This window comes from Ochlerotatus camptorhynchus, unplaced genomic scaffold, assembly GCF_037179485.1.
Source record: "Ochlerotatus camptorhynchus isolate MF236.1 unplaced genomic scaffold, CSIRO-AGI_Acam_v1.1 ptg000024l, whole genome shotgun sequence".
Taxonomy (NCBI): domain Eukaryota; kingdom Metazoa; phylum Arthropoda; class Insecta; order Diptera; family Culicidae; genus Ochlerotatus; species Ochlerotatus camptorhynchus.
In genome coordinates, this window is record NW_027040516.1 from 1,550,811 (window position 1) to 1,572,098 (window position 21,288).

General features: G+C 37.7%; 1 protein-coding gene across 1 annotated transcript in view; it reads right to left on the reverse strand.

Moving 5' to 3' along the window:
* The window catches only part of LOC135707276 (lipase 3-like), a 37,011-nt gene extending 20,912 nt beyond the window's left edge, over window positions 1–16,099 (reverse strand). Inside the window, exons 1-3 of the mRNA XM_065229075.1 lie at window positions 15,422–16,099; window positions 15,202–15,357; window positions 14,759–15,144 (exon numbers count right to left, since the gene is read on the reverse strand). Coding sequence (XP_065085147.1) covers window positions 14,759–15,144; window positions 15,202–15,357; window positions 15,422–16,099 — 1,220 coding nt within the window. The remainder of the gene's footprint in view (window positions 1–14,758; window positions 15,145–15,201; window positions 15,358–15,421) is intronic.
* Window positions 16,100–21,288: the final 5,189 nt, after the last annotated feature.

The following is a 21,288-nucleotide window of genomic DNA, read 5'->3' on the forward strand; positions in this document are numbered from 1 at the left end:
TTAAGCTAATCCTGACCCATCTCCTACCAAATTATCCAACTTTGCAGCATCTATGGGGGCGTCGGTGAGTCGCTGGCCTCCCTTTAAGTAGATGTTACATCAACAATTTTTTTATTTCCCCGTAACGGAGAAGATGGGCGTGGCTGCCAATGGTAATTGTCATGCTTTTCCTGTTCTGAACTTTGATTGAAGAACTATTCACTCCCATATAGTTTTCCTTAAGCTATCAGAATAAGGACGTTAAAGTTGCCAGTATGCAATCTAAGAATAACTCCAACGTAGCGCAACGCAACGCATTAAAAAATGGATTGGGTCTATCAAATATGACTTCTAAATTTCCGTTTCAATCCCATCCAAACACATTATAACGTCATTAGAATCACTTCGGCATATGAAAGAAGGCTGAAAAAAATCCGTTCACTAGGAGCGCTTCTTTTGTTTTTGAGAAGATTGGATGTAATTATTGATATTATGCGTTTTTATAGACTTTGTTTTGAAGCTTTTGAGCAAATCTATCGTATCAAGCTTGATATGACGCAAATGCGCGCTTATGCCGAAGTAGTCCTCCACCCTATTTTAATATGTTTTACCCATATTACAAAGAAGCACACTTAGAAATAACGATTTTTACACGAGACGTAATTCATCTTTGACGTAAATTATGGAGCGTAAACAAACATATCATGTAAAATTAAGTGTTCCCAAACCGAAACATGCACAACTCAACGAAGAGTACGCTTGATTCAATTAATTTTCTCGGTTCATTCAACTGATTCATATGTCATTTGGGATGCTTGCATGTGTCAGTTCAGGGCATGGAAATTGACATTAATTTTTCGTAGTGTGAGGATATATATATTTTTACCCGTATTTTTGAGGACCCATATTTTTTTTTATTCTGCCTTTAGGGTGACCATTAGGGTAGTCCAAAAAAATTTGTTTTTGTTTTATTCAAAATCACATTTTATTTATTCATAACTTTTGAACCATTTCAAAGACCAAAATGTCAAATAAAAGGTAATTAAAAATAATGTTTAGGAAACATATTAAAAATTTAAACTTTGTATTGAAAAAAATTGATTGTATTTATTTTTTAAGATTTTCATTATTTGTAGGCAGAAGGCGCAAAAAGTTTTTATATTTTTCCTTAAAAATTTGCTTTTTTACACAACATAATAAAAAAACCAGTGAGTTATATTTTTATGAAGTTATCAAATTTTGGGTTTTCACTCAATAATCCTATGCGACTAGATTACCATTCGTCTCCATCGATTTATAGCGACTGTAACATGGTCACAACAATTATCTGCTACCGGAAAACTGCTTCCCCATGTTTGCTGTGACACTGCAATCGCAATAATGTCCGAGATTAAGTCCCTAGAAAGCTCGAAGTGCAAGTGTCTATGATTTGTAAACGCTGGATCGTATCACCTAAACCTTTTCAAAAAAGGTTACTTAGCACATTTTGCTCCAATTTCGACTACACCGTTGCGTTGCAATCATTTATGTCAATTTCTACCAATTTCATTGTACACGTTATAAGTCCTAGATTTGCAGTAAATTTACCCAATACTTCATGTGATATATCGCATGAATCGGCTATTTCGAATACAAACTTCTTTCCGCCAAGATAAGCTCTAAGTTTCGTGAATGAAATTTTACGTGACGATAGAAATACATTTTTATATGTTTTTCAAAGGCTCCAAGAAAGAAGGAAAACAAAAGTGACTCTCAGTTCAATCAAATCGATCACGCGCACCCTTTTTAAATACATAATTTGATTCCGCTGACAAGATTAGTCTTTGTTATGCCGTTAGCGGTTATGTCCAAGACTGCTGTATTAGAAGCAACACTGATATACGATTTCGGGGAGAGTCCTAAACAGTATATGTCACGCGCCCGCATTCGCCAACTTCTACTGTCCGAAATCTATGATAAACACACGTTCACCTAATCTTAGACCATATTGGTACGGTTCAAATTCACACTACTGTGTCACCATGTTTTGTCACATTATGCTATCTGGCGGGGTGAAGCCGGTTTCAGATTCGAACCTTTTTCGTTACGCTTTGTGCATGTACAGCTTGAATGATCGAGCGAAATTGATACTCACGATTCGAAAGGACCTGGCCTAGGAGGTCGATCGAGTTTGAAGAACTCAAACCATCTGACGGTTTCGATCCCTTGCCTGAGTGTTTAATCAAGACAATCGCTGATAGTGTGAAACTGAGCCAATGTCCATTTAATTTCGTTCACGAACTGTGCGATATTTATGCATACATAATTCAAAGTATATCGTGCCCGAAAAGTCCTACATCTCGGTATGGTATTGTTATTAAGCCTCCCTCCTGGAACGATCAGCCATTGAACTGAACGATCTCTGGGGGTGCGCACGAGCTCGTTTCTTAATGCTTTGACTGCCGCTGTCATTTGGTCATGCGGAATCTGAACCTATTGGCGGTCGGTGGAATGCAACTCTGTACTTGAGCGGAGATTGGTGTAGAAAATAATGCAGAAACAGAACACCGCGCAGCGGTAATCCAACTACCTATATCGCCACTTCAAAATGTGTGTTATTAAATTTAACCTTTCGCGATTGGTACTTGAGTAAATCGGAGCACCAGGGCGACACCGACCGTCGAGGGCGACGACGACGACGACGGCGACGGCGACGACCAAGAGAGATGCATTTAAATGCGTCACCTTTTCTGAAGGGACCACCTTGCTGCTGGTGGCGAGTGGTAGTGGGCTTTACTCTTGGGGGCGGTTCGTGTGACACTTGAAAATTGCCAATTGCCATTCAAGTTGCGTTGGAAGTGAATGGGCCATATTTTGGTTGCCGCTCAGGAAATGGAAATCGTTTAACGGCATTGAAATGGCTACGATTGGTGATTGAATTACCAATAGAAGCACCGTTACGAAAATTTCATACCGACACTGCCTTGGACCAACTTTCAAATTTGCATTCTTTGCATCTGTACTTATGTTACGTTATGTTACTTAAATTTTAATATATGTGAACAGTCATTTCGATTGAAAGTGACGCGTTTGAGTTATGATTTGTTGAAAACTTTAGAATACGCCATTTGGAAGTTTTATGAGAGATTCAAAATGGCTGAATTATTGAACATAACAAACAATTATGCAAAATTTCATGCAAATCGGAGAAGGTTAAGTCTGAAATCATTTTTTTCATTTGCTATTTAGCCTGGCAATGCACTATGGGGTATTTCATACAACCAGGCGGTCAAAAATATTTCTAGCATTTTTTCACAATTTCTGCTATTATTCTTGCTTTGTTTCATCAATATAAGGTGTGCGTTATCACTTTTCAACATTTTCACGACCAACTTTTGAAAAGGGCCTAACTTTTGAATAATTAAAATTTAATTTTTACGATTTTATAACGGTTACAGTTTCAAGCTTGTTTTCTGAGAATAAAATCTATTGAACAAAGACAACCTACCATGGTTTTATTGGGGGGAACACCGTAAAAAATAAAAAAAAAAACCCTTTTTTTTAATATGTTTATTTTTTTCAACAAATCTTCTGTAAAAAAAATACAAAAAGCCATGATACAATAATCAAAATCAAATATGTTTCAACGAATTTCATTTTATTACTCTGTTACAATATCATCATGAACAAATTCTTCTTCAATTTCATCGACTGCTTTCATAAGTTCCTCCAAGGCATTGAAGTTATTAGTATCGACTGCTGAATCACTTACAGAATTTTCAAATATCATGAAACTTTTCACGATGTCGGGATAATCCATGGATACTTTTTTTCTGTCGTCTTTTTGCCATCAAAATGGAATTGATCAGTGGGTCCGATTCATTAATGGCACGAATAAAGACATCATGTAAATTTTCTACTCTTGATCGTTTTCTTGCATGATGGGTTCGATACTTTTTCAATTGTTTATGTTGACTTTCTGCTGCCTCTTCCGCTAATGAACCAAGTGGTGCTGGTGAATGTATGATTATTTCTCCGGCATGAGCGAAAACTTTATGCACGGTTGCAGGAGTTTTGTACCAATCATACAATTTAAGATAGAGCCTATATGTTTCCTTGCAATATGCATCAAATTTTTCCGGGTTTATTGGCTCTTAGCAGTTAATAGCAATTAATATATTCCGGAATCTGAAAATTAACTCATTATCAATGTTCAGCACGGAGCTTAAAAGCTTGGGATTTCCAAATGCTCTTCGACAAACGTTTCCTGCAGTACTGGTACCTGCTCCACCCGATCGTGGTTGATCTACTCTTACTCCAAATTTTTCGTAAAGCTGTGTCGTCACATGTTTTTTTCTTTGTTCATATAGTTCTTTGAACGGTTTCGTTACCTTCCATTTTTTGATATTCATTCTGTATGCAATATGCAAAAGGCATTCTAAAAATCTTATCCAAGCATGAAGTGGAGATATGCCGTAATGCAAGGCTTCTTCGTTTGATATAAATCCTTCCTCGAATTTCTCTGCATCATTCATTACATTTGGTGTTGCCCCACATATTGGACAATTCTGCATCGACGAATTTCCAGTGATATAAGTTAAGACTTTTCCGTCTTTCATACGGAGGACAAAATCAAAATCAACAAGTATAAACTTGTCGTTTGAGAGTTCAATTTTCACTGGCGTTAGTTCACTCATTTCTTTTTCTACATCCTGTTTTGTAGCCAGAATAACTTCTTTACTCTCTTTAATGAATTCAAGGATGAATGGCCTACAAAATCGAATACTTTGAGGCATGGGATTAAACCACATAATTTCCTTTCGATCATTGTACACGAACAACTGAATTGGTGTTAAAGTGGACGAAAATACATCTGAATCGTCCTGACATCCTTCTGGTAGCACTTGATGATATTGCGAATATCCAGTTGATCCGTCCATACCCCAGCAAAATAGAAGAACCAGTTCCGTAGAAACTAGATCGTTCGTATCCATATACTCGTTGAGCTCTGCATCAATTATTTGGACGATTCGTTTCACTGTATTTTCCATCAGTGCCTGGAGTTTCACTCTTATTTTCAATGCACTTTCTTCGATGAATTCACTAGGAGGGGCGCATATTTTTTTCACTGCTCCGATCACATAAATAGTAAGGTGGAAATCTTGAAGGTTATTCACTATGTATTACTTCGTATTGAAATCTACTTAATCCAGCCTCGATAAGTACACTAAAAGCCTCTTCTGGTGACATCATTCCTCGTTGATCAGTTAGTTGAGCCAGCATGGTTTTAGAGCTTTTTTGGTTTTTTTTTTAAATATGCCCAATAACTTTAACTAAATTAAAATCCTTTCGATTGTAAGCGGTCCGTCTTGCAAATAACAAAGCTTTCTCGATGGTATCGAATTTTGGATCAACTGCTTCTTTATAGATGACGCGGCGTTTTCCTCTTTCACTCAAATCCAAGAAAGGTTTTGAAGGTCGTCCACGTTTTGTTCCCGAGGCCGAGGTTGAGGCAACACATTGCTCCTGTTCGATGAATTCCTCGATGCCAAATTCTGCATCAAGCCAATTCCGAAAATACGACTCAAATCGCTCTTTTGTGCGATAGCTTCATGCCATTTGTTGATGTATTTAGTAACGATTTTATGGATCTTTTCATCGAGACGTTTACGTTTTTCCAGCGAGATGTTATAATTTTCACAAATGAATTCAATGGCTCTGTGAACATTGTCACTATGGCTTAATTTTGCGTCTAATAGATTAATAATGGTTCTATTATCCATGCTCACACTTGGTCTCAATCGTAAATTTGAATTACACTGTAGTAGTTTAAATAAAAGCTACACAAAATACACTATGGCTTCAAATTGACACTACAGTAGGTTAAGTACAGACTAAGGTATAAATTAAACTCATCCGCGCATATGCGTAGGTACATACTTACGCATATGCTTCTATAATCGTCATAACCCAGGTACTTACTTTAGAATAAAGCACAAACGAATGTAGTTTTACGTTCATCCAACAGTGAACTTTATGATAATGATGACTTCTTTTTGTACAAAAGCTTAAGCCCTTTTTAAAAGTTGGTCATGAAATATTAGAAAATGTTCTTTAACAATATATTTCGACTATACCAACCGAATATAACTCCAAAAGTTGCAAAATAATTGTGGAAAAAGTTTGTTTCCAAGCCGGCTCTTGTACAATTTGAAATCTCCCATAATAACCGAAAATTTTCAAATCGCTTATATTTCCAATGGGGCAGGTTGGGGCAGGCAAACTCTTCAGTAATTGTTAGGGTACACGCGAAACTTCATCCAGAGCTGAGAATTAGCCTGGGAATGTGCGAGACTCGAAAGTTTGTGATCAATAAAGTTAAATTTTCATTAATTTTCAATTATTTTTTTTCTATTTTAATTTTTAATTTTTTTGGTTTTTTATTTTTGGATAGCTTATTAAATTACCTTTCCAAGGATGTATAATTATGTGGTAGTTATATGATAAATAGTGGATGAAATTTTATTTGAGTGGTAGTGTATTTTTGCGGCAAAATTTGTACTTTTCTTACTCTTTTTTGACTTCGACATCCGATATCTCAGAAACTAAAACTGCTAGAAGCTTGAAACTTTCAGATTCTCTTAGTTAAAATGTTTACTATCGACCAAAAATAACGAAATAAGGATTAGTGAAAGTCAATTTTTTGATTTTTGACCGCCTGATATCTGATAGTGAATGCTCTGTAGCAGGCCTGCCCAACTTTTCTAAACTTGCTTTTTTAAATGGCTGTTCGATGTTCGATAAACATGATTCATGCTGCATTTTTTTATATCTCATTCATTCTGGGCTAAAATCTGTTTTGATAAATAAAATCAGAGATCACGTCCGACTTTCCTTTTAAAAAACTGAGGACACTTAATTTTCTGTTTGGCGTTTTGCGTGCTCTCAACTTGTAGTGTTCTTTGAAACACTTCCACAAGTTACTAATTGAAAGATTTCAATGCCAATCAATGCATGAACTTGTATATTATGTGACATGCACAATAACACATGCCCAAAGAAATGGAGAAAATTTCAAACCTGAATTTTGGTTTTTGAAGGCCAAATTTCAATTGTAAAATCAGAATTTCAGAAATGGATCAAGTTTATGACCCATAATATGTAATATTACTGTAATTTTACTGTGCGTGTCACTACAATTTAAGAGATAACTAACTACGTATCTCTAGAATAGATTAATTGTTTGAATCATGAACAGTTCTTTGGAATTATTTGCGTAGCACTTCTGTATTTTCATACTTAACTCGAAAATTTTCTAAACTATATTTTGTAAACTTTTATGTTGGTTTTTCGAACTTATGTCCACTTCTAATTTTTTTCCATGTAAACCATTTGTCCATTCGACCTTTTGTCCTCTATGTTAAAATCAACCTCTTATTCAATCGACCGTTAGTCCCCCTAAGTTCAATTCGACCTTTTGTCCCTTCGGCCATTTGTCCCTTCGGCCATTTGTCCCTTCGGCCAGGGTGCCTTCCATTCATTTTGGCTAAAAAATGTCTAATGAAATTATGGAATGATAAGATATTATGATGATATTTGGTATGTGTAAGTTAAAAAATAGATTGTAAAGTTTGTGTTTGACACATAAAACCTGAAAATTTTGCTTTGAAAGAGTCACAATGAGCGCTTTTCTGATCGCCTCTTCGCGACAAAATCCCTTATTTTGACTCTTAACCAAATTGGCAGGTTTTATGTGTCAAACAAAAACTTTACAATCTTTTCTTGTTGCTTACTCAAATAAAATAATATCATAATAGGGGAAATGGATGTAATGTCGGCCTAAATGCCAATAATTTGGGCCCATACATAAATTCAGCAATCGACTAAATTTTCAATAGTGACCAAAAATATCCATTAGTACCGTCCCAATGACGCGTTTATCTAGATAAAATAATAAATAGCAGATTTTTAGCGATGAGCTCAATCTTAGATCCATAGGCCAACATTAGAGCCATTTCCCCTATCTAATTATTCCATAATATAATAAAACATTTCTTTTTTTCTTTTTTTTAACTCTTTATTTGTTCCAAATTTAAAATAAATTACATTTCATTTTAACCTAGGTGCTCCAGTTACTACAGTAACTTACCAGCCTTAATTGTTATGATATAAAGATATGGACACACGCATGCTCTACCTATGATCAGCCGATCATGGCATAGATGCAACCCCAGCATTATCTACCGAATTCCAACGACAACCAGCTGCAACCCGACACTCGTTGAGCAACAGCAGAACGGATGCGGTTCTCCTGACTCAGCACGACACACGCCGGACGGAACATCGCTGACGATGACAACCTGGATTGGACTTGGACTCCTGACGCAGCAGATCGCAAGCCATCGACAGGTTGAAGGAAATATTATTCAATTAGGAGTAGTAAGCAGTGATGAAAAAGTTCGTGAAAACTCACTATGACTCGCGAACTTTTCCCTTGGTGAACTTCGTGAAATATCGCGAACTTTTCCAACACTGGTAGTCAGTTGAGTTTAGTTAGAGCCAGTGGCAAGACATAGTGAGATAACGTTAGTATGTTTGTGAAACCTTTTTGCTAGAATGAAACAGTGATGAAATCTTTTGTTAGATTGAAAAAGTGATGAAACATTTGATGTACAGAAAAAGTGAATAAATCTGTCCTTTAGGACATAGTGAAACCATTTTTGAAAAGATTTCGATGACAAATCATACATAAGTATATAGCAAAGTGTTTTTACATTGTTCCTATCTTGGCAAGTCAGTATTTAAAAAAGTTTTTTTTTTAAACCTTCATGTCAGTATAACAAAAAACTAAAACTAAATCTTATCTAAGTATAAAGGGAATTAATCGTTGCAATTGAGGATTGCAACGATTTTTGCCTGAAATTATTAATTATTTTGTTGGACATTTGTTCTAAAGCCTCAACATTCGAAATTCTATGTACTTCGGTAGTACTGCACCAGGGAGGCAACTTCAAAATCATTTTCAGAACTTTGTTCTGAATCCTTTGAAGTGCTTTTTTCCTGGTAGTGCAACAACAAGACCATATTGGCACAGCGTAAAACATGGCTGGTCTAAAAACTTGTTTAAATATTAGAAGTTTATTCGTCAGGCAAAGTTTGGATTTCCTGTTTATAAGAGGATACAAACATATTATATATTTGTTACAGTTGATTTTTGGAAGCGTTGGGAGAAATCTTCCATTTTTGTAAATAAGAAGAGAAAATATCTAAACTTTTCTGCAGTCTGCTGCAAATAACACGAAGAATTCTTCCTTTAGCGGAAATGCCTGTGTCATCAGCGAAGAAAGATTTGTGGCAACCCTGAGGCAAATCAGGGAGGTCCGAAGTGAAAATGTTATACAATATAGGCCCAAGAATGCTACCCTGAAGAACTCCTGCTCTAACAGGTAGTCGTTCAGATTTGGAATTTTTATAATTTACCTGCAGAGTTCTGTCAGTTAAATAAATTTTAACTAATTTCAGAACATAAACTGGAAAATTAAACTTTTTCAATTCAGCAATCAAACCTTCATGCCTAACACTGTCGAATACTTTTTCTATGTCTAGAAGAGCAACTCCAGTTGAGTGGCCTTCCGATTTGTTTGAACGAATTAAATTGGTAACTCTTAAGAGTTGATGAGTAGTTGAATGCCCATGGCGAAATCCAAACTGCTCATCTGTAAAAATTGAGTTCGTATTAATGTGAAGCATCATTCTATTTAAAATTATATTTTAAAAAGTTTACTTATTGAAGAAAGCAAACTTATTGGACGGAAGCGTCAACTGGATTTTTATCCGGCTTCAAAATTGGAACAACTTTTGCATTTTTCCATTTATCAGGAAAGTATGCCAAATGGAAACATCTGTTAAATAATTTTACCAAGACAGACTCTCTGGGAGTTTTTTGATGAGGATATAGAAAATTCCATCATCACCTGGAGCTTTCATATTTTGAAACTTTTTAGTTATAGATCTTGCTTCGTCCAAATCAGTCCCCCAGGAATCATCAAAAATATTTTCCCGAGAGAAAATATTCAGAAAATGCCGAGCAACCTGATTCTCAATAGGACTAGTAAGACCCAAACTGAAATTATGGGAACTCTCGAATTGCTTAGCAAGTTTCTGAGCTTTTTCCAAATTTGTGATCAAAATTTTACCACCTTCTTTAAGCGCTGGAATTGGCTTTTGAAGTTTTTTTCAAAATTTTTGTGAGTTTCCAAAAGGGTTTGGAACTTGGGTCTAATTTAGAAACATTATTTTCAAAAGTTTTGTTCCTCAGGGCAGAGAATCGCTTTTTAATTTGCTTTTGCAAATCCCGCCAGTTAACTTTCATGACAGGGTCGCGTGTTCTTTGATATTGTCTCCTACGGACATTTTTAAGACGGATCAAGAGCTGAAGATCGTCGTCTATTATAATTGAATCGAATTTAACCTCGCATTTTGGTACCGAGGCAGCTCTTGCTTCAACTATAGACGTAGTCAGAGATTCAAGAGCATAATTAATTTCATCTTTGGTTTGCAAAGGAATGTTTGGATCGAAGTTATATTCCATAAATGTACGATATTGGTCCCAATCAGCTCTGTGGTAATTGAAAGTAGAGCTGTTGGGATTAGAAATTATTTCTTGGGATATTTCAAAAGTTAATGGAAGGTGATCAGAACCGAAGTCAGCATGGGTAACCAATTGGCTACAAAGTTGACATGAATCAGTTAAGACCAAATCAATAGTGGAGGGATTTCTTGCAGAAGAAAAGCATGTTGGGCTGTTTGGATATTGAATAGTGTAATAACCTGCAGAACAATCATCAAACAAAATATTACCATTGGAATTGCTTTGAGCATTATTCCATGAGCGGTGTTTTGCATTAAAATCACCAATAATGAAGAATTTAGATCTATGACGGGTAAGTTTCTGAAGGTCACCCTTGCGGAAATTCTTTTGTTGGCCTACGCATTGGAATGGCAAGTAGGCAGCTATAAACGTAAGTTGTCCAAATTTTGCTTCAACAGAAACTCCCAAAGTTTCAAAAACTTTGGTTTCAAATGGAGAAAGAATTTTATGTTTTATTCGTCTATGAACAATGATGGCAACGCCACCACAGGGTTTATCAAGACGATCATTTCTATAAATGAAATAATTTGCGTCCTTCTTAATCTTACGGTCAGGTTTAAGGAACGTTTCAGTTATAACGGCAATATGCACGTTATGAACTCTCAAAAAGAGAAATAGCTCGTCTTCATTATCTTTAAGAGATCGAGCATTCCAATTTAAATATTTAATGCTTTAAAATCCATTACTGAATTTTCAAGTCATGACATGACAATATTATTTGCAAATTTTATTCCAGTTTGAATAGCATCAAACATGGAGTTAGATTCAAGCATATCAGAAATCATGTCAATTAATGATTTCTGTAAAAATTCCATTTTAGGGGCAGTAATGCTTCCTAAGTCAAAATTGTCATAATTTCCGTTAGAATTACGTTGGTTAGCATTTTGATTTCTACCAGCTGCAATAGCAGCATAGGTAGCTCCATTAACTTGCTGAACATTTTTAGCAGCTAAGGGAGTAGGTACAGATGAGAAATTTGAAGCAGGGGTGATATTTGTGACTACGGGTACGAATGTAGAATTTGTTCCTAGCTGACCGTTGTTAACAGCAGAGGAATTTGTACCTGGTCGGAAACGTGGAGCGTTTCCTACCTGACGGTTAGAACGAGATTGTAGGATCGCTTTGCGAGTCTTACATTCCCAAAAATTGGATTTGTTGTTTTCACCACAATTTGAACATTTAAATTTCTTAGGATCTTCCTTCACAGGACAGTCGTCCTTTGCGTGAGAGGAATCACCACAATTCATGCATTTAGCTGGCATGTATCAATTTTTAGTTCCGTGACCCCATCCCTGGCACTTACGGCACTGAGTGAGGTTTTGGAAATTTCCTCCAGTCTTCCTGAAGTGTTTCCACTTCACTCGGACATGGAGCATAAGGCTAGCTTTTTCTAAGGCCTTAAGGTTGTTTAGTTCACGAGACTTGAAGTGAACTAAATAAAAATCATTAGAAATCCCGTTGCGCGAATCGCCAGGACGGGATTTCATTTTCCAACTCCAAGTAATTTTGCCAGTTCATCTTTGATCTGATCCAGGGATTCACCACTGGGCAGTCCTTTCATGACAACCTTGAACACACGTTCAGTTTTGCTGTCGTAAGTAAAACATTTGTGCTTCTTCTCAGTAAGATACTTGAGAAGACATTTAAATCCGTCCAAGGTTTCAGCCAATACACGGCATTCACCCCGACGTCCAATTTGTAGTGAAAACTTAAGTTTCACGAAATTCATAAGTTCCATGCGAAGAGCATGGAAATCGGAAGTGGTTATCACAATAGAGGGAATCTTTTCCTTCTTGGCATTAAGAGTTTACTAGAATTTTTCTTGGATGATGGATCATTCTCATCATCCGTGAGCAAATCAAATTGATTACTCAAATTAATTTCATCAGAAGGGGGGTCAAGAGTTTGCCCCTTTCTTTTGCGTTTAGGCGCCATGGCGGCAGTATATTTTTATCCAAATCGACTTCCAAGCAGATTACTATAAGAATCTGAAGGATCGAAGAGGAATTTTCCAAATCGATATCCAAGAAGGATTACCTCGGGTAGGGTCCAAACAAGGATCGAAGAGGAATAAGAGTTGAACAAGGTAGAAATTTTTTACAGGTTGAGCACTGAAAAGTGCTGTTTAAATTTGTTGTAGCTTTAGGTAGTAGTAACACTTCCTTCAACAAAAAGCAAATAGATCCGCACGGCAAGAGAGCACGATGCGGACTGAAAAACATTTCTTTAACAAAATTAATGGAAGGCCTTTGTCCCTTCGGTCATTTGTCCCTCTAAGTTCAATTCAACGTTTTGTCCCTCTAAGTTCAAATCAACCTTTTGTCCATTAGACTTTTTGCCCAATTGACCTTTTGTCACTGCGAGCTTTTGTTTTGACAGTTCGAGATATTGCATAAAATGATTTATTTTTGAAAAAAAAATCCCATGGGAATCCCAATCCATCTAAAACAATACATATCGGAGATAAATCAGCGTCTGACTGAAAATCTCCTTAATAAAGACAACCAACCAACCAACCAAAACAATACAAAACTGATGTATGTATAATGATCGAAGAGTTAACAGTCGATGCTGTTAACAAGCTCGCTTCTCGGCAAGGGGACAGGCGTGCTGTGTAACAGTAGCGGCACACAGTTTGCATTCTTGATTTTCTGACAATTATCACTGAAAAATTGAACCAAAGAAAAGCCATCCAAAATAACTCTTTAATCATTTTGTGGACCAAAAGTGTGTTGATATTTTCGAAAACCTGACTGGATTTACGACAAAATGCAATTCTATTTAAATCAACATTTTCTCTGAGCCTTGGAACCGATGATGTCCACATATATGGGCGCATTGACCAAAACAGCTTTCAAGTGCACCTTTCTACTGCATTGTTCTAATGTTAGTAAATCAGCAAAAGCAAACGGATAGTGCACCCACTTGACTAACTTCATTATATTCCCACCCCAGCAAGCCTTCACATTCACATTGCACATCTATGTAGCTCACTTTCAGTTTTCAACAGCACTCAATGGGTTCTCGATTACACGGCCACCGTCAGGTCGCTCGGGTGGCTCAGATGGCTCCAGTTTGCTAATTTCCATCGACGTTGGTGTCAATAGAAGAGTGCCTCGCCGCTGTGGTACCTACTTAAATCTTTTGTGTTTCGTCAAGCAGGTCAGCTGTGCGCCCGCTCATTGAGTTTGCTGTTGTAACAGACCCTTACTGAATTACATCTGTCAAGTACCCGCACCAGTCACCTTCTCCAGCCACACAACGAGCTGGACGCGATTGAGAGAAGGTGTGAACCATTTTGTTACTGTCCCTCACTTTGCGTTTTCCGCCGGGCGAAACGGTAAAAGCTTCCCATCCATTTAGCAATTGAGGTCATCCAACAGAGGGCTTAGTTTGTTGCAGAAGCTAAGACTTCTCCTCGAAATGTCGACCACACATTGATCTAATTTCCGCGAAATCGTCGCTTCGTGCTATTATTTAATAATATGCCCTATATGTGAAATTTGAAGCCCCATTCCAGGTCGGTATCATTAGGGGGAAAAAAATGCCTCCATTCCTTGCCATTAGCAAGTGGGCAACAAAGTTTGAATAGATTGCTATCGATCGGCGGAGAACACATACCCGTTGATCTCACCCGAACGATCTTGGCATATAATTTAGTTCTTTCACTTGTACAAACCAACGAAACCGACCCGCAAACGTGGGGGCCCAGCCCTTCCGAGCATGGCAATTAGTCGCTTTAATATCAGCATAATTTTTCTTCTCGTGCTTCGCGGCGGTTTGTGTATGCTACTGCCGTGTGCCAAAAGCCGGTTGCACTCCTCTATAATGCATCAAGTCGGGTGCGCAGGCGGGAAAAGGCCATACCAAAACGCTCATTTTCATCTCGGCAGACTTCCTGTTACGCGGAGAAATGGTAACAAAGTGTATGCAGTGTGTGGTCAGAGTCCAAGTAGCACTTCGCGTGGCTTGATGTTTGATGAAAAGCGACTGCAATGTATGGTTGTGATTGATAGAAAGCACTGTACGTACTGCGAGTTTGATTAGGGTCTTTTCTGTTTATCTGTACCGACCCCATAAAAAATAAGTGGGATGAGGAAACGCATTTACTAACCACACAAGTAACATTGAACCGATTCATAACATTACAGCTCATTGTTATAATTCTCGATATTGCCGATAATTGTTTCATACAACAATTGCTTCGCATCTTTTGCTATTAAGAAATCTAAATGATTGAACAGTTTCATCTCTATCAGATGATTCTCGATCAGATTGGGCAACTGTTTAGCCAATCGCTGCACATCCTTCTGATGGGTGAGGTAATCATTTGCACCGTAGTGTAGAATGACCGGTGCAGTCACATAGGTAAGGTTGTACGCCGGTGGTTCCGTTTGATTGTACACGAAGATGTTCTTCAGCTTCCCGTAGTCAAACTGACGGAACTGTGCCGATTGCACTTCTTGCCCGAAGTGAATGAGCTGCTTGGTGGCTGATCCCGCCGGTATGTGACCCAGTAGGATGGGAATCATTTTCTGGCAAAGATAATTATCGATATCGCGATCGAAACATCAAATTTATCATAATCTTACCGGTTCAACTTGATCCGGATTAGCACCGGTCAACTGGAAAAGCAAGTTCACACAGAGGTTATTACTTTGTGATTCAGGACATAGGTGCTCAGCAACTTCGAGAATCACTGCCGGAATAGGTTTGAATTCTCCCAAACCGAAAAGGTCTACGATTGTCTGAAAATCATTCACATAGATCATATCTTCTGGGTCTTCAAAAACACTCACATATTTTACTTACAGAAATTACACCCAAGTGCTTTACCACAACCTTCAACAACGGGCTGTTCATATGTTCCATATAGGCCACCGGTGCTAATTCCTGGGCCAACACGAACTTTTCATTAAACTCCGGTCGCTCCGAGCACATAACGAAGAACACCGTCGTCCCCTGGGAATGACCGATGTAGTGCAGCTTCTCCTTCACGGTCACATTCAGGGCATAGTCCACGATAGCCGGAAGGTCATAGATTCCGATTTCATGCCATGAGAAATCCCAAAACTGGTTCATATCAGGTGTATAGCTGATATGCTTCCGGGAGTAACGATTTCCTCTAGCGTTCCCAAGCCACACGTCGTACCCCATGTCGCTGAGCAGATAAGCCAGGGCATTTCCCGGTCCGAGCAGCACCCAATCTGCAGACGATGCGAACACACCGTGCATCAGCAGCACCGGTGGAAGCTTCCGGTCGTACATCGTGGATCCACTTCTGGTTATGCGGTGCAGTTCCAATAGGTAACCATCTTCGGTTTGCACTTCGTGCGTTTCGATTCGATAGCCATATTTCGTAGCCAGTTCGATGGTACTCAGCTTGCCATCCACATCTTCAACGTGCAGACTGCGGTCGTCGGGTAGGACAAATGCTCCGGTTAGATAGAGGTTTGCAACTACACAGAGTAGAATGACTGGAATCCGCATGTTTCTGGTGGGATCGATTTGCAGTCACGGTTTGAAGCAAACTGAGATCAATTCACGAGTTTTGTTCGAATTTGAAAAAAAGCCATTATCTCTTATCAATCCATCAGTGTAGATTAACTAAATCCATCATACCGACGAGATTCACTGACAAGTTCGTTCTTATCTTTGAACTATTTGCAGAACGTAGAGCGCTTCCGATAGTGATTTCACTAAAGACCTCGGTTTTAAATCAAGGGTATCTGGTTATTCAAAAGGTACTTGAACTTTCATACTACTACGGAACTGTGCTCAATTTATGGCTAAGCAGCTCGATAGCCGTGAGCTAATACGGGATTGATTTCCAGATTGTTCGATGGTGTTTAGAAATCATAAACACATTCAAGTACAAAGGTTGTTTTGGTAGGTCTAGAAAGCTCATGATTAGAATATAACATATTATTTTTAGTTTTGGGTTTCGGCTTTGCAGTCTTATAATCCTCAAATTGGAACGAAATTGTTATAGTTCCACAAAGAACGACACAGCAAAAAATAAATTTTAGTGTTACATCCAAGAGCAGGCACTTCAATCATGTCGAAATCTCATGTAATTTTTAAGGCCACAAAATTAAACAAATCTAGTTAAAGCATCGAAATTTCAGTTCATGTTCATTTTGTCCTTTTTGTTAAGTAATATTACACCATATTTTATATTGAAGTGTGCATCCTCTTTGATGAGATATCAAAATTAATTTTTTGCTGTGGAATTACTAAATTGTAAGTACAGAAAATATGTAAACCTAACGAAGATTATAACAATACATACTTCCCCCAGCTTCCCCTGAAGACAGCCCTAAGCAGAGTCGAAACGTAGCGACGAACCACAAGAATTTCATTCTGATTTGAGTATTATAGAACTGCAAAGCCGAGATCCAAAAATTAATTATGTGCACAGACGAACACTCCATTCAAATACAGACGAACTTCACGCCAACTTGACAAATGGTTGGCAGCACCCTCTCAGACTTCCATGCAATTTTTGTGGATGTAAAGAGATATATTTTAATTAAGAAACATTGCATACTTGCATACAACAAATAAAATCTTGACCACCATTTGAAAAGGGCTGATTTTTTGACGTAGGATTACGTCTTTCGGCTACATATTGGGGGTGCAATTTCAAATATACAAAATCGACTGCGTTGCAAAAAGTGGTCAAGTTTTGACCACTTATAACTCTGTCAATAGCGGATGGATTGTAATTCTAGATAAACCAATCAGTTCGAAATTTTTCTACGAATCTGCTAAAATAGAATATCTCGTGATCATGGTCATATAGAAAGTTGCCGTCTTGAACAAAGCTGTTCAGTTGACCAAGTCTTTTTGGATGGTGTTCATATTAGCTCAGAACTTCCTGAATATGCTATGTCTCAAAGCCTACCTCATTTGTTATGTTACTGTGCACGATGAGTATTTTCTGAACAGGGGTTACGTGTAGAGGCCGAAAATCGATGTTGGATGCCATTTTAGAATCCAAGATGGGAGTCTTTGTTTTTATAGATACTGTCAAATACCCAACAATATAGGTATTTTCAGAACGACGTGTAGAGGTCAAAACTCGATATCCACCGCCAGATTGGAATTCGTGGCCATCGGTTTTAGTAAAAAATACTAGCAAATCCTACAATAAAGGGCGAACACGAAATTATTGCTACACCGAAAATGTCATGCCAATTTTCATATAATGTTTAGAATCAAACCAAAATTTTAGGGTAGTTTTATACATATATTTACTTCAAAAATCAAAAGAAAAGTTAATCGATGGAGCCTTGAGTGTAAAATTGAACGCATTTTCGCTTAATGCCCTCCATCAAAGTCTTTACAGTGTCATCCGGTACCAGTTTCTCAGTTTTTTCCATTTTCTTAACATGTCTTTCTCGTCTTTGACTGTCTTCTTGCTCTTCCGAAGTTCCCGCTTCATTATTGCCCAGTACTGCTCCACCGGGCGCAGCTCCGGACAGTTTGGCGGATTCATGTCCTTTGGAACAAAAAACCGACATACCACTCCAGGACACTTTTAGAATAGTGGCATGATGCCAAATCTGACCAAAATAGCGGAGCTTCGTCGTGCTGCTGCAAGAACGGCAAAAGGTGCTTCTCGAGGCACTCAGATTTGTAGATCTCGCCATTTACTGTGCCCTTTGTCCCGAAAGGCTCACTCCTCAGTCCGCAAGAGCAGATGGCCTGCCAAATGAGATATTTGGAGGCGAACTTCGACATTTTCTTCTTCTTAAATTTGTCGTCCACATCGAACTTGCTCTTGCCGGTGAAAAACTCCAACCCCGGAATTTGCTTAAAATCGGCTTATTTTGCAGCCATATTTTGTCAGCATCTTCTCGTAGAGCTTCCGTGCCCGAGCTTTAGCCGTCGATTGTTGCCGCTCATCGCGGTTTGGGAAGTTCTGTACCTTGTATGTATGTAGTCCAGCTCTCTTCTTTGCATTCTGGACGTAGCTCTGCGACATGCCGATCTTTTTAGCCAAATCACGGCTTGAGACGTTGGGATTCGCTTTAATCATCCGCTTCACCTTTCCCTCCGTCTTTTTGTTCTCCGGTCCCGGTTTTCTTTCAGCTCCTTTGCCGTGGTCCAACGTCAACCGCTCCTGGAACCGCTTCAACACTCTGGAGACGGTTGAATGGTGAATGTTCAACATTTTTCCCAACTGCCGGTGCGACAGGTCAGGAAATTCCAGGTGTTTGGAAAGAATTGGTTCTCTCAACTCGCGTTGGTTCACCTCCATTTTCGTTGAATCGAAAAACACGACTTCGAGTTTGACAGCATGTACACAATACACATCAATGAGAAAGTGTGCAAAATTTGGTTGATTTTTACCCAATGGTAAAAAAGTTATGCCCTGTTGAATGTGTCGCAATAATTTCGTGTTCGCCCTTTATTACTTGTAAACTAAGACCACAGTTAAAACAATTCGGATTAGATTTAGTTTTCACCAGTAGGCAATATTAGTTGAAATCATTGTTAGGATCCACTAAAGACCCAGTTAATGTTTTAGGTAAACCAGGTGTATATAAAATAAGCTGTAATCATTGTAACAAAGTATACGTAGGACAAACCAAGAGAACTTTAGCAACTAGATTTAAAGGACATATCAAGCATAACTTTTCAAAAGGACGTAAGTCGCAAAAATAAACAAATCGATATTTTGCATCTAACCGAATATAAAATACATGCTTTTCCTACGAGTTAATGAAAAACAAGGTTTGAAATTCTAATACATTATGGAAAATATATTTTATGAACGCCCTATGTGACTTTTTTCATTGTTTTTAAAATGGTGTTGATACACCCTATTATTGTCAACATGACTTAACTGTTAAAATTTGATGATAACACAAAAACTGCAGATACGCTCACAGTGAAGCGTCGTATGTGGAAAAAACAAAGCAACCACTATCAATCAGCAAATGCGTCAAGTTTGTATGTTTGTTTTTGTATTTTCGGGAGCAACATGTTTATTATTTCAAAAGTATTCTAATAAAATTGCACTTTAATCTTGACTTCAATATTGAACTTCACATACCAATCTGACCAGCGCTTTCTTAATACGAAAAACACAAAACGTATAACATCTGACAACAGACAGGTGACCCTCTCATCTCCGCTTTTAACATCGATTATTTTACAACTCTGGGTAGTTATGTAAATAAATCAACCAAGACAATTCCTCAATGCTTTTCTAGCTGCCGACGTATCTTCACTGCAAAACAAAAACCGGTGTATCTGATTTGACGTATGTGAAAACCCTTCTGTCAAATAGACGAATCATGCAGGGTGTATGTAACAATCAAGGTGTGATACCGACGAATCAATCAGGGTGTATGTGAGTAGTACACAAGTAAAAGGTGTATGATTTTGTTTTATCAAAAGTATTGTCCGTGTTTGCAAAACTCGAAATTTTTCACAATTCTCTTAAACGCAATCCCTTTATCCAACTAATAGCACAAACAGATTTAAAGAAATAGCATTAACTAATAAATAGCATTTAATAATCTCATATAGACATTGCTATCCAATGTTTCTAATTTCCTATCCAATGTTACATACGTCCTTTTGAAAAGTTATGCTTGATATAGCGGAAGCTAATAAGGCCAAAAAGCAAGAGAAAAAAGGCCTAACATATGATTTCAAATCAAAGGTTGCAGAACACATCATCACAGAGGACCACCAATTATCGACGGAGGACATCACGATTTTACAAACCGTATCTACCTCTAAAAATAATAGTATTGCTTTGAAAAGATTGAATTCATCAATATCAATCAGCGAAGAATACAATGTATAACTTTTATGTATTGGGCAACCTTTCATAAAATGTTACATTCTACAACTTTACCAAAGACAGCAAACCTCTAGCTAGCGAAATACAAAAAAAAATGTATTGCTGCACCCTATTTGCGGCCAGAATATTGACTATTTTCATTCTACAAATTGTAGCTCTAGCTAAGCTGAAAACGTCAACTCAATTGAATGCAATGCCTGAGCGTAATTATTTATTTAGTGCTAGATTTCAATCCTGGTCCACTACCCCGTACAGACTATGGCTTATATCATGTAATATAGGCTGTCTTGCAATGAGCACTTATACATCTAGTTTTCACTGGAAATACTATGTATGAGTGCTCATTGCAAGACAGCCTATATTACATGATATAAGCCATAGCATAGAGGTAACTCTAAGACTAGAAGATCCCGAAGAAACGTGCTCAACTTTTTGGCTCAGTTCTGGTACTCTCTTCGGGCTCAGTTCTGGTACTCTCTTCGGTCCCAAGCTAATCGATGCACCTCTCGAAACATAGGAAAATCCACGAACACCTCATTTTAAAGTCTGTTTCATTTAGAATTTGGCCGCACAAAATAGGTCATTTCTCCAAGGGGAAATAAATAACAAAAACGCTAAAGGTATCATTTTGTAGGATTTTTATTTAACTTTAAGGGAAGAATACAACAAAAATTATTCGTCAGATTTTCGGATGAATTTTCGAACTTTTCGTGGAATACCTATCATCATTATTTGCACAGTAGTACTGTCAACCTCATCTACCTTCCTTTTCCACCACTTCTTCAAATCAGATGGTGTTTTGATTTTTTGCCACATTTCTTCAATTTAAATAAATGTGGCAAAAAAATTGATAATT